General features: G+C 41.3%; 3 protein-coding genes and 1 long non-coding RNA gene across 5 annotated transcripts in view; 1 reads left to right on the top strand and 3 right to left on the bottom strand.

The window, feature by feature from the left end:
* Nucleotides 1-14,014, bottom strand: part of LOC145435743 (armadillo repeat-containing protein 1-like) — a 391,422-nt gene that overhangs the window by 150,714 nt on the left and 226,694 nt on the right. The window lies entirely within an intron of this gene.
* LOC145435598 (uncharacterized) overlaps nucleotides 1-14,014 on the top strand; it is a 260,078-nt gene that overhangs the window by 192,566 nt on the left and 53,498 nt on the right. The gene's annotated exons all lie outside the window — the stretch shown is intronic.
* On the bottom strand, nucleotides 1,057-1,787 carry LOC145439231 (uncharacterized). Its single transcript, XR_013915123.1, has 2 exons — nucleotides 1,455-1,787; nucleotides 1,057-1,397 (listed from the first exon to the last, which is right to left on the bottom strand). It is a non-coding gene; the product is annotated as an uncharacterized LOC145439231 (long non-coding RNA).
* Nucleotides 6,974-10,175, bottom strand: LOC145448163 (uncharacterized). The gene has a single exon (XM_080326509.1). The coding sequence runs from the start codon at nucleotides 8,834-8,836 to the stop codon at nucleotides 7,628-7,630; it is 1,209 nt and encodes a 402-aa protein (XP_080182635.1). The 5' UTR covers nucleotides 8,837-10,175; the 3' UTR covers nucleotides 6,974-7,627.

Genomic DNA, 14,014 nt, shown 5'->3' with positions numbered 1-14,014 from the left:
TGCAACCATGCATGTACGACACAGCCAAAAAATAATAATAGATACTGTGGGTGAGCGTCAATATAGATGTGCAGAACCTAGAATGATTGTTAAAAGAGGATTTTAAAATATTCTGGCAGCATTTATGTCACCTGATTTTTTAAAAGAGAAGGGTTGATTACGATAATTGTGTGAGCAACTAAGTTGTTTTATATAGTATATGTTGTAATATTGTAGGGCCGAGTTCACTGGAAACCATAGTATCAGTATAGCGACTGTACCTTCATAATATAATATAAAATCGGAACCAACCGGAAACTAACATTGCACTGATTGGTAAAATGCTAACAGATATAACTTTTTACCGGGTCAGGCCGTTCAATCCACATTCCACATCAATGGTGAGAATCGGCATTGATCCAAACAATATTCCATCGGGAAAACAATGCACTAGAATGACATTGAGGATAATCACTCCATAGTTGGTATTGTGCACATCGACCTGGCGTGATATGTCGTACTACTCTCAATAGTTGAATCTTTCACACCGGGGTGTCCGAAAGCGTCTACCAATGCCCATTTATTCAAAATATACCTGGTAAACGTACAGTACGAAACAATGGTTGTAACTTTTCGCCAATGAGAGAAACGGATTGCGCAAAACGTCATCAAGTGTTTAGCCAATAGGAATACGGATGACGAAATAGTCGCGGTACGAAATATACATATATATCTTTCTAAAACTTGCGCAATACACAAGAACGATTCTGGCTTTGACTAGTTACAAGATGTATACGATACAATGTATGTTGGCCACACATGATAGTCCTAATAATACTCTAAAGTCAAATTCACGTTGACAGAGTCAACTACACCATCTACAAGCGAGTACGAACTACCAACGGGGCAACATCACTCCCTAGGTGCTCGCGCAGCACCGTCAGTGACTAGGCCGTTCCCCAGCCAACCATCCGCCAGAGATTCCGATCGGTACGTCCTACTCAAGCCTACAAACACAAGACCAACTACCTACTACTTCACGCCCTAACTCCCTAATACCGCCACTACGCCACGGAGCATATTTGGAATACTTTTTATAAAGTGCAACGGCAAAGTAATGCAACAGAAATGATTAGAACATGGCACGTAACTAAGATGGAGGGCAGTACTCGCACACATATTGCGCATAATATTCGGAATCATCCCGAAAGGTGAGGACATTTGGATCGGCCCCAGAATAAGTCGAAGCTTCTGCCGTAGATTGGACCCCTTCCAAAGTAACGCCGGCTTCCGCGACGTAGAGCGTCGTGATAGTCCCTCCTCCCTCCCTCCATCTCTCGGCCCAGACGGTGCCTCCATCTTCCAACAAAGGCAGCCAGACATCTCCCTCCAATTCGAGAAAATCGACGTACAAGGCTCTGGGGTTGAAACAGGCTTCATTCACGGCGTGACGTCAAACAGATTGCGTCACTCACTTGCGATCTGCCGCGCTCCTCGCGTTCCTATTAGCGACGAAAAGGCTTAGCTGATCCTCGTCATAGCAAAAACGAGTTACTTCATCCAAATTAGCAGTGCTGTCCCCGACCTGGTAGCAACATCCTTTGTATTTAAGCCAGCCCTGGAACGCTTCCTGAAACAGAGCAGTTGCAGCGACGAAGAAAGAGAGCGAGAGACAAAAACATTCACCGGGTACTCGGCTCCGCACGTCTCCGGCTCCGGTTCTGCCGTCGTTGTCATGGTCGTTGTCCTCTCTGTCGCCTCTGGCGTCGTGGTCGTCAGCGTTGTCAGCGCAGTCGTCCGTGGCGAGAGCAGCCCTGCAGAGAGGGACGCAAGGTTGAATTTTGTTGAATTTCTACTATGATACATTACATCTGCCAAAAGCACGCTATCCGAGCTCAATTGTGACAATTGATACCCGCAAGGGGTCGCAAGAGGCTCGCCCGACGCGATGACGTCATCGAACAATTGTATTTGCTACTCACTCAGCCAAACTCGCGCTTGCAGATAGTCGATCAGAAACGTTTCTATGCGGCTCTGTGGTCTGCGTACAGTTGATCCGTATTGATAAGCAGGGGTGTATGCGGGAGTATATCTTGGAACTACCCTATACTGGAATGAGTCGTTCGTTACAAATCAGGACTTGGGTCAGACACGCGCTCGGACTCTTACCACTGCATTGCGCATGACTGCAATGACTCGAGACCGCCAAGACAGACATTTTATTTGTAACTTCGAAGAATGGTAAACTGTGTTCAGTTTCGAGTTAAATCCGGTTCAACCCACCTTTTTTTTAACTCAGCTTGATGAGTGATATCGATTGACTCGCATTCAGAATATAGTAATTTTCTCAACTCCTAACAGTTTCTGCCACTATTTTCCAAGTATCAGAACTCGTACATGAAACATCAATCCTGTGGTGACTTTACTATATTATTCGAAGTTACAATGAAATGTCTGTCTTGGCCTTATTTTTGAACAGCCCTACTGAACAGTGAGCACAATGACTTTGGACTCGAGTCACAACACTATGACTCGGACTCGAACTTCTAGTCATTGACTTGGACTCGGTGGTGAATTGAAAATGACTCGAATTGACTCGAGTCAAAACTATAAAAGTGGGAGGTACGGAAATGACTTGACTCGAGTCAATCAGTGTATTGACTCGACTTGGACTCGAGTCATTGCGCATGACTCGAATCAAGTCATATGACTCGAGATTCAGACGGCCAAGACTGACATTTCAATGAAATTTCGAATAGTAGTAAAGTATAATCACACTATTGGGATTTCGTCTATTGGTACTGGTACTTGGAAATGTGACCGAAAACTGCAAAAAGTAAGGAAAATGAGTGTGTTATAAATGCGAACAATTCGATATCACGGAACAGAGTTATAAAATGTCGGCTTAACAAGACTTTAACCGGAAACTGAGCTGTCAACGCAATGACTTGGACTCGGACTAAAGTCATAATACCATGACTCCGGCTCGACACTATGCTCTCTGACTTGGACTCGGACTTGACTCGGTGGTGAATTGAAAATGACTCGAGTCAGTTTCAATTCACTACCGAATCAAGTCCGAGTCCAAGTCACGGAGTGGAGTGGATTCCCCGTGTGGCGAGATGGCGTAGTGGTATATAATCCACAGCTACAACACCAATGGGTTGTGGGTTCGAGTCTAGGCTCTTTCTCGCCATCTCATCCGCGTAAGCGGTGTCTTATAAAAAGCCTAGAAGTGGCCCGTGCTACAAGTCGGCAGATTCGGAATCAAAAAGAAGGAATATCGGCCTGATGTAAACGACCATAAACGACAAACACCATGAATACCACAAACAACAACTCCTACTCTCCGATCAAAAATCGCTACTCCTGTCATGCCTCGCGAGTCGCCACTCCTTCATATCGAATGTCGCGACTCTTTCAACTCCAGACTGTAACAAATTGAAACCAGAGGGAGATAAAAAGTTAGGTCTTGGCGTCTACAAAATGGTTTTAGGGGTTCCGCGAAAGGACAATTTTGAAATACATCATCAATTAAACTACAAAACCAGATTCTCTTTTTTGGAAATGACGCCGTGAATGGGACAGCGAGTAACCTTCAATGTTATCCGGCCATTAGTTAACTATTAATTTAGGCATGGACTATAGCTCAAGTGGAGTTGCGCTTGGTGTGATGACCTTTTTTATTCCATCAGGCAGATTTTGGCCTAAATCTAGGTTGACCTACGAAGATAAGACCTTTTCTTCTTTTTAGCCATCAGATGCTCAAATTTGTGGGTTACACGCAACCCACAGAACTTGATGGGCTTCACGATCAAAAAAGTTCAGTAACCGCTAAGCTAGATAATTTGGAATAGCCTAATAGGCTACATAATCGATATCAGGGGTTCTCAACCTATTTTAGCTCGCGGACCGTTCAAATTTCAAAACAAATTAGACTGCCAACACTTCAAAAATCAAAACAACTCAAAATACTTCAATAATGTCACCATTCTGTACATTGGACTTATTATGCGTGGTTCTATATTGAAGTTTCTGCAAGCCTTCTTTTAAAACCACCACCATCATCATAATTTTTTTAAAACACACAAGATTGCGATATAATGAAAAGATAGGAGGGTGCCAAGACGACTTGGAGTAGTCTTTTAATCAAACACCCACCTCGGCCTACTAGTTACTAGTTACGGCCTTGCCTGCTAGTATCTATTTCTGGGTCGCGGTTCGACGTGCGACGCACCAAGAAGTCTCACCTGCCTGCTGTGTCTCTGGTGCATAAGAAAAATCAAGTGTCTTGAAGTTCTATATTTACTGAAATGCAGCATATCTTTGTACGGCACACAACTTAAGACCAAACAGATGAAATCAAAGAGGTATAGCCATAACGGTTAACCGACATTGAATGCGCTTCGACGATACTAAAATACTGACCCAAGTGTCACAAAACTGTAAACTCAAAACAACATGCTAAGCCAATCAGACCGACCAATAATATTAATAATGATCGGTACTTTAATTATGCGTGTCGCAGTTAAGCTTTATACACAGTCAGAAAGAAAGTAACAGAAAGGAAAAATGTAACATAAAATGAAGTAACATTCAAAGGACATGTTCACAGGATGAGCTTGACTCTCACGACCAACTCGAAAATAACGATAGCTAGAGTGGGTTCAGACAAAATTTCTTCACCGTAAATGGAATATGACTGTCAGCACTTAACTTTATACTTCAGCTTACATCAAGGGTACAGGCATACTGAGCAGTGTTAACAATAAATGGCACTTCCGTATCATTGCCAGGACCTTAATGTGAGATCAACAAATCGTCATTCGAAAGTCGATGTCAATTCCATTGCGGAATGCGGCCACGGTCTAAAGCACACAAGTGCAACACAATTGCGCCCTAGTCGCCCAACGCCCTGCACGAGTTACAACAAATGAGAATTGGAATATATTGTGGCAGGCTTTGGTCAAAAACTACATTCTGCAGCACATCAAAAATAATATTTCTAAATTGAAAGCAGTAAATGTAATTATTTACAGGAGGCTAGTTGATTGAGATAGAGGATTGTTGATATGCAATGTTCTTTCCAATTCTTTACTAGTTGCTGACGAGTGACGACCCCCTGACGAGTTTCAGCCGAAAATATTCGGGTTCATTTCAATATCAACATACTATTCAATTGAAGTTGACAGTGAAATTAAAAAAAATTGACTTTTTTTCAATAAATTCAAAATTTTCAATAGGCTCTGCTGGTTGGAATTGAGCCAAACAATTTAACTAGTGGATACCAGGAATTTGGGAAAGAAGTTATTTTTGGACAACCCTCAAGGTGCAGTCTCCAAATATATGCACACTGCACCGAAAACAAACCGGAACTGCACTGAAGGCAACAGTTGGGTGCCAGGGTAAGTTATTCGGTAGGGCAGGGGTTCTCAACTTCCCTTGTATAACGGGCCGCATTTTAACAGCAAAAGACGCTGCGGGCCGCAGAACTATGTTACCTTGCATTCATGGGCTACTATTAAATTTAGGCTATTGTAGCCGATTTACCAGTCGTATACCGGCATTTAGTACATTTCTATGCATTATAAAGTAATAATGAACAGCGTTCGTAAGTTTGCAGCTGCTGCTTGTTAGAATGTGTATCTTCTAGCGGCGCATGTAAATCCCTTCATGGAGCGTGCATTACATTCGTTGTCAAGTCGGTATATGCAACTTCAAATCCTTCCACCAGAGAGCCGAACTCTTTGTTCCAATGCGTGGGCGAGCAAGTATAAAATTACTATAACTTTTGCGTTACAGAGACCATTATCACATTGAGCTCTGAGTGATATGAGAAGAAGTCTGGTGTTTGGGGGCATTTCTCAGCAAAACAATCAACATTTCTCCTTTCCGTTCATGCCTAAGGCACTGTACCAATAGTTTCAGAAGTCAGCTTTGTCAAGTTGATATTTTTCGCTGGTCCACTCCCCACGTTTGCCCAGCCAGTATTTCTCTGCATATATGTCCACTCTGATGAAATTCAAGCAGATAATTAGTCATACAATGTCGGTGGATTCATCCAAGGCTGCGTAAAAGTAGTCTACGCGGCAACGTGTTTCAGAACATGCGATAAAAGATTGACTGATATTGATTTTACTCGTCTGGTCAGGATTGAATCAGACGATTGCATCTTCGAAATTTGTCTGGTGATGTTGTCCTTGCTGCTAAGTTCCGGAAACAGCAAATATTCGCAAAGTATGTTACGATTTTATTGAAATCACACCTTCTATATCAGATTTCTTGGGTTTAGCGATCTTCGAAGCAATTTTAAACGATGCGTCTTTAACGTCGTCGGCAATCTCAACAACCGTTCGCAGTGAGTCAAACACTCTTTAAAAGTGTAGGCCTACTAAGTAGCGGGATTCTCTTGAACCAGAGTCCACCCGAATAATGATACAAAACAATAACAATCTGAAGTCGAGCATACATCAAGAAACGAGAGCACATTGAAGCAGTGTTTCTCAAACATTTTTTAGTCACGCCCCACCTTTTTGATAGGGAAAAATTTCGTGCCCCCTTATCGTCATATAACAAAATGCAACCAGAATGCTAGCAATACAAACGGCTAGTTTGATGGCATGGAAGGTTATAGCCGTTGGTCAGAGAATTCTCAAATATTAAATTCGGACTATACACAGAGAAATAACAGTGAATTAGGGATAAATTGCGCTCAGCGCGAAATTTTTTTCAGTTGGCCGCACCTTCGCGCCCCCTTCAGATGCTTCACGCACCAAAGAGGGCGCGTGCCCCCAGTTTGAGAACCACTGTCTTCAAGAATGAGTAATCAAACGAAACAGAGACGGTGTGATAAAAGAGCTAAGTATCTAAATTAATTTGTAACAATACCGTGTCATTAGTAATTGCGTTTATAATGAAAGATGTCGCGGGCCACAAAATATACGGCTGCGGGCCGCATGCGGCCCGCGGGCCGCGGGTTGAGAACCCCTGCGGTAGGGGGTTCGCATATATTTGGTCATTAATCAGTGGGCACCTTCAAAATTGCAGGATGCATCTTTACGGCGATCACAAAATGGCCAACGACGCTAGTTCCAGAATATATTCAGGGAGTTATTGTGATGACTATTTAGGAGTACTCAATAAGCCTTTGCCTATTTACGTCCTGAGAACTTCCACTTCTACTTGACAAGTTTTAAGGCAAACTTATTACTAAAGCAGTTTCCATACCTTTCATTTTCTACTGCAACTTGCAAGTGACTTTGACATGTCTTGGAAATTACACCTTCTACTTGTAACTGAGAAGAAATTTACGGCATTACTTCTACTTCTAGTAGTAACGCTGACTACTTGGATCACCTCTTCACTTACGTTGCGTCGATTTGAATTTCTCGTTACACAAACGACACAAATCATATCCGTCTTGCTTGACACTTTACGATGTCGATCGTCATCCTCGCCATTCAAATCTTCTGTGCATCGTTCCGATTTTAGGATACGTACCGCCATGCGAGGGCACCATGGATGAATGAAAAGGATTTGGACATTCGAAGGAAAATCTTTAGGTCCAATATGTTTTGTCATGTGCTCTTTCATATACTTGGACAGGGCGCATGTTCTTCTGTCGGAACGAGCTCACGAATTCTTCGCCTCATCTCCCGGCTGAGTGAAGGCGCATGTGCGAATTCAAACTAGATTTTTCACTGAATTTCTTATCGCAAATGTCGCAGCGATGGTTCCTGAGGCCACGATGCGTTAGCGAATGACGTGCGAGTTTATAATTGGCAATGAAAGCCTTCCCGCATGCACCGCATTTATGGTCTTTGACTTCGTTATGAATTCGCGTGTGCTGTCGCAAGTAACGGCGACGAGTAAATCCTTTGCCGCAGATCTCACAAGCCAATTCTTCGCTACGATCCACACCTGAATGAATGTGCATGTGTCTGTTCAAACCATATTTTTCCCGAAATTCTTTGTCGCATATGATACATCGATGTTGTGGGAGGCTACTATGAATTAGCGAATGGCGTTCCAGATGCCACTTTTGAAAAAAAGCCTTTCCACATATATCACACTCGTGATCCATGAATCCAGTATGAATTTTCGAGTGCGAAACCAAAGCCCCATCATGAAGGAATGCTATACCGCATATCTCGCAAATGAATCTTTTGATGAGTTTCAAACCGAGATGACTGCGCATGTGAGCAGTCAGTGAATTAAGATGAAAGTCCTTGCCGCATATCTCGCAGCGATGTTGCATCGCGTTGGCGTGAATCCGCAAATGATTTGTTAGTCGCCACCGAAGAATAAACCCTTTTCCACATATGCTGCAAACATGTTCTGCGATTCCCATGTGGGCTTTCAAGTGGTATTTCAACATTTCGCGCGAACCCATTGCTTTTCCACATATTTCACAATCATGTTCATTTACATCAAGATGAGTTTTCTTGTGGTTATTCAACATTTGACTAGTAAGACACTCCATCGCGCAGATATCACATTTATATCTTCTGATGCTGGAATGAACACCGAGCAAATGCGTTCTCAAGTGTGCTTTTTGACGAAATTCCCTGTTGCAGATGCCACATTTATGTTCTTTGACGCCGGAATGAGCAAGCATGTGTGTATTCAAGTGCGCCATTTGACGGAATGCCTTGTGGCATATCTCACATCGAAAGCGTCTGGTGTCAGAGTGATATAATAAATGTTTGTACAGTCCCGACCTACTTACAAGCGACTTTCCGCATATATCACACTTGTACGCTTTCACCCCGGTGTGAATAATCACATGCGATCGAAGGTGCAAAGGTGATTTGAACACTTTTCCACAAATCTCGCACACATTGGAATTGGGAGTCATAGTCTTCGGTATGTTCCTGCTGTAATGTAAATGATGTGATGCCCAGTTTCAGGTAAAAAGACTTGTTCTAGCGAGAATCTGCGTAAAAGAGTCAACACCATAGAAGTCGTTCATCAAATCTTCAAAACCTCTGGACTCTGGTGTTGTAATCAAGGCTGTTATTTTAATGAATATGGAAATCGAATCGACTCGATTTACGTATTGACTCGAATTGTCATATGACTTGAGACTCGGACAGGCAATTCATTGTAACCAAGCAGCAGCAGTAATTACAATGACTTAGGACTCGGACTCCTGAAAGTCTCAACAGTATGAATTGGACTAGACCCTTTGCACCCTGACTTTGACTTGACTCGGTGTTGAATTGAAAATGACTCGACCTCGACTCAAGTTCATGATCGACTTCCGACTTGATTAGTGGTTATAACCCGGGTTATATCGAATTCAGCACTTTGCAACTTCTAATCCTAGTCTACCCCTAGCCAAACCACGAACTCTAACCTTCAGTCCCTAAACCAATAAATATATATATTTCTGCCCTGCTACAACCCGAACCAAGTGTATCCGGCTCTACAAAATTAGTTGATTTTTGTGGCAGAAGAACTATAACGCCTTGATTGAGACAATCGCAAACACATTGTGTTGCCGTGCACGAAATCAGGCAAACGCAAACAAAGTGTTCCTAGTTGGCAGTTGTCTATTTCAAGGCCTTACAGTTCTGCCACGAAAATGAATAATTCTGTGACACCAGGTACACCTTCCTTCACTTTACAATCCGTAAGCCCAAATCTTCCTTAAAAAATATAATATTTTACTCGAATCTCGCATCGAATCTGTGATGTACTTTCTTATCCACAACAACACGACCATCACCAATCAGGGCTCCCCATGAACATTTCAAAGTCTATAACTGTAGTTTAGGATCGATATTATAGTTTGCGGCAGGGGTATCGTAGGATCAGAGGTTAACCCCAAACCCTAATCTTCCGTTACCACGACCCTTAAACTAATTATATACACATATCTGAGTTGAAGCACCGCTGTGATGCTAATAGAACACCAGCGGTAATACGATGATCGGGTAGTGTTCAAGCTAAGCTAAGCAGAAGCACAGAGAAGCGAAGCTGAGGTTCTGTTCACACTTCACACTGCTTGCAAAAATCGAACGAAGCCGTACACGTACATGACGGATAACAGCTGGTTGTTAAGCTGTTTCCGCGCCAACATACATTTGCGGTCTGGCGTAGTTATGCGCGTAATATAATAATAAATAAACACACCTTGCGCTTTCAGTGTACGTACACTATGTGCATGTGCATGTGCATGTGCATGTGCATTAGCACATCCATGCCATCCGTTTCAAACGGCGGTACAGTTATAACTCGTATTGCTAGATGGCGGAACTCAGGTCCATGCTGACTATCACAAAATCCAACAGTGACAGCGGCGGACCGCTTATAACTCGAAATACTGTACTCATTCTTCCTCAAGTGTTTTTGCTCTTCGACTATGTGACTACATACCAGAGATGAGCATGGATTAGGATTAGGTTTTGAAAAAACAGGATTTGTGAAATTTTGTCGGATTTGGATTGGATTTGGATTAGACATTTTTTTCAGAACGGATTAGGATTTGGATTGGATTCACCTATTTTCTGGGAGATCGAAATGTCGTGTGGCGAATGGCGACAAACTTTATTCAGATCAGTTCTTAATGTACTTATGGTTACTAAGTTATCTTGAATCAAGTGAATCATTGGTTGTTAAAGAAAATTTTCGAATCCCTCCATTGCATAAATTAGTATTTTTTCTGAAATTCCAGTTGGAGTCGGATTAGGATTGGACATGGACTTGAATATGAAAAAGTTATGGATTAGGATTTGGATTTGGATTTGAACGTTCGGATTTGGATTGGATTAGGACATCGAAATTTCAAATCCGCTCATCTCTGCTACATACTACATACCAGGCAAGTGATCTATGGCCTACTTCCACTTCAACGCTTTTTGCGTGCGATTGCGACGAGGCAAGAAAATGCGTCCTTCAACGTACTCCAGGGAATGGACACTGGGCACCAGTGTTGGATCAATTGTAAATTGTAATGTAATGTAATTAATTACATTTTTCAATGTAATTGTAATGTAATTGTAATTGAAGCATTTTTATTTTGTGTAATTGTAATTGTAATTGTAATTTGACAAAAATTTTGCTCAATTGCAATTTCAATTACATTAAATTGCTATTGAGACCTGACAAGCACATCATAAAATAATTGACTTATAATGCATTCTCTGTCGACAAGGAATTTGGTGGATCCATTCGCGGAAGCCCTTGACTGCGCCCTTGCGGGCGAAGTCTTTTATTTTTACCGCTATGCTGGCCTCGGCTGCCATTGTATACAATTATTAGATTACTAATCAACGGATGGATTCGCAACACGTGACTCACGATTGAATACGCCGAGAAGCGAACTGCTGAGCCGGCTAAAAGCAGCAGAATTGATAGTCCCATAGCTGGCGATCCAAGCGTCGAAATTTGATATGTATGGTCCTAATCGAAAGCTAGTGTCACACCAATGATATATATACAATGATTGGAAACTCCAATGAGCTCTGCGTTTGAGCGCGTCGCGAGTCATGCTTCACTACAGGTATGAAATCGATGTAAACAAACGGTTCGCCAGCAATCTTTCTTCAGGAACTGGCGTTAACGTAGTGAAAAGTTTTTTATCGAGACCTCTTTTGCACGTGAAATGTGTGCATACTGTACAGGTTTTGGCCAATACCAGTAGCATGGCTTAATATTCAGACGAAACTGATGTACCAGTGTGCCTACGTGATGAAAATTGTGATCAGAGGTGGTCTCGCTGTATCAAATAAAGATGGATACTTCATAGTACGAGCTAGAGTTGGGATCAGGTCACTATCTTCAAGTCATTGCAAATTTTTAATCAAGTCACGAAGTCATTTCTAATTTTTTCAAGTCAAATCAGGTAGGTTCTAAAACTGACTCTGAAGTCAGGCCTTCTGAAGTTGTGAAAGTAGGCAAAATCTACTTGAGGATATCGCAAAAAGCATCACGGTTTTGAAGTAATAATAGTCATTATTCCTTTGTTACGGAGATTCATCTTGTGATCCGAATGCTCATATATACAATTGAATAAAAATAAAAATATTTTTGTTTGATACATATCAGGAGTAATCGTCAGCAGCTTGTAGATACAGTATACAATTGACTAACAGATGTATACAAAGTAAAGTCCAACTCATTTCTTCATACTACTCGAGTACTTTTCAGACCGTTCATTTTCTGCTTCAACAAGTAGATTTCAATATCCAATTGACTAAGAAACGTCTGCAAAACCTTTTTCAAACTACGGTACTTCATGAGTACAATTTACCATGATATTATGGTATATCTTATAAGTGTATGTGTGCGCAAGAGTGACCCACAATAGGTAGAAAGTTCCTGCCACTGTCCATGTCAGGTTTGATAGACTTGTGCGCAGCCAATGATCTATAAATGATTGTTCACAGCATATACCTTGTATAGTCATTAAATTGTAATGTTGTCCATGTCCAGTCCAGTTTGTCAACTCTTACAATCATAGTTGACTTGCAAGATGGTGACTTCGAAGAATGGGACGGAATAGAGACTATCCAACAATCCCCTTCACTCAACAAATCTCCGAACTTACACATCACCATCTATTCCCTGAATGGTCGAGGTGATCATGGAAGAAGTTGAGTGAATCCGAGCATCATAACAATGTGTCATCGCATGGGTATTACAGAAGCAGGATTTTGAACAGCTTAAACACCTCACCTCTTCATGGACTCCTAAATGCTCTGATACTAGTCGTGTCTAAATTTCAATGAGGATACCAACACCATAATATCATTGAGAATTTTATACAGGGTATGGATATTTCATTTACTATCACACTTGAAAACTGCATAAACAACTTTTGTTATCATGTCAGACTTGTTGTCATCTAAATTCAGAATAACAAGAACCAAAATCCTAGTCAACGGAAAGCATTTAAGTCAAGTGAATATGTAGCAAAAAGGGATTTTCATGTTTATGCAAATTACAATATCAGATATACCTATGTTTAAGCCGTTCGATAAATGTACTGTCTGCATCTATTTTTGTTGTAATTTATGAAACTGTGCTGTGCTATTATGAACAATCGAATAACTGTGCCTAGTAGTTGATAACGTCAATGTTTCTTGTCACGTAACAAAAATATATATTCTCAAATGTTATATTTTCGAGCTTTCTTATCCTCTCTTAATGACAATAACAGGACAGCAGTTGGATGGTAGAGCAGCGATCTCACATGACGTTGAACATCGGAGGGCATTCAAGCATCAAGTACCATGGCATTTGAACACTAGTATGTTTCAAGCCTCGTTAGAAATCAATTATTCTTTGAAAATTACCATATCGCAGGTGCGGCCAGATTTCCTGATCTAGATAAAAATGATTCCAATAACGGATCAAGACTCAATCTCTTGGTGATAATGAGGTAGTCTGCTCGATGGATTGGCATTGTTGTTGTTTTCTTGTCTCTTTGATAAGCTTCCCTGCTCACGAATTTTGTTGCTGTTTCTGCGGCATAAGAATATCTCCAGTTTTGCAGTAGCGGCATATCTTTTTCCAGCTAGTACATGTGAAGCAATATTATCTGGAATGCAATATGGCTTTAAATGGCAGTTGTAGCTGAACTTGGTTGTCATATTCACAAGGCACACGAAATTATCCACAGGTTGCATTGTAGATTTGCAGTTTCCATCTCTTCACCTCTCGTACTCGAATAATATGTATAGTCTTTCAGCAAGACTATTTTTCTCTACATCAATCGATCCAATGAGTATCAATCCAATCCGGCACCATTCGTCAAAGTATTATTCATTTTGACTACAATCTTTGGAAATATCTCAATGTCTGAAGCAAAGTGGAACATGACATGGTTGCTTCTCATGGACGGCCTGGCGTGCCGAAATCCCATAAGATAATGATTTGCACTTTTATTAAGATCGCTGAATCCTTTTCAATTTCCTCGCGGCTGTTTCAATACACGAACAATCTTTTCTTGAAAGTTAGAATGGACTATAATTTATAAAAAATGTGAACGATCCTGTAAAAAATTTATGCATTAGACATTTACAGAATG

Source organism: Botryllus schlosseri, chromosome 1 (genome assembly GCF_051294905.1).
Source record: "Botryllus schlosseri isolate E-star chromosome 1, Bs_hap1, whole genome shotgun sequence".
Lineage (NCBI taxonomy): Eukaryota > Metazoa > Chordata > Ascidiacea > Stolidobranchia > Styelidae > Botryllus > Botryllus schlosseri.
The sequence above is the reverse complement of the archived record's forward strand: the minus strand, read 5'-3'. Positions and strand labels throughout refer to the sequence as shown.

Excerpts from the sequence above, each read along its gene's own strand:
- LOC145448163 (XM_080326509.1), bottom strand. The coding sequence starts at position 8,836 with ATGACTCCCAATTCCAATGTGTGCGAGATTTGTGGAAAAGTGTTCAAA.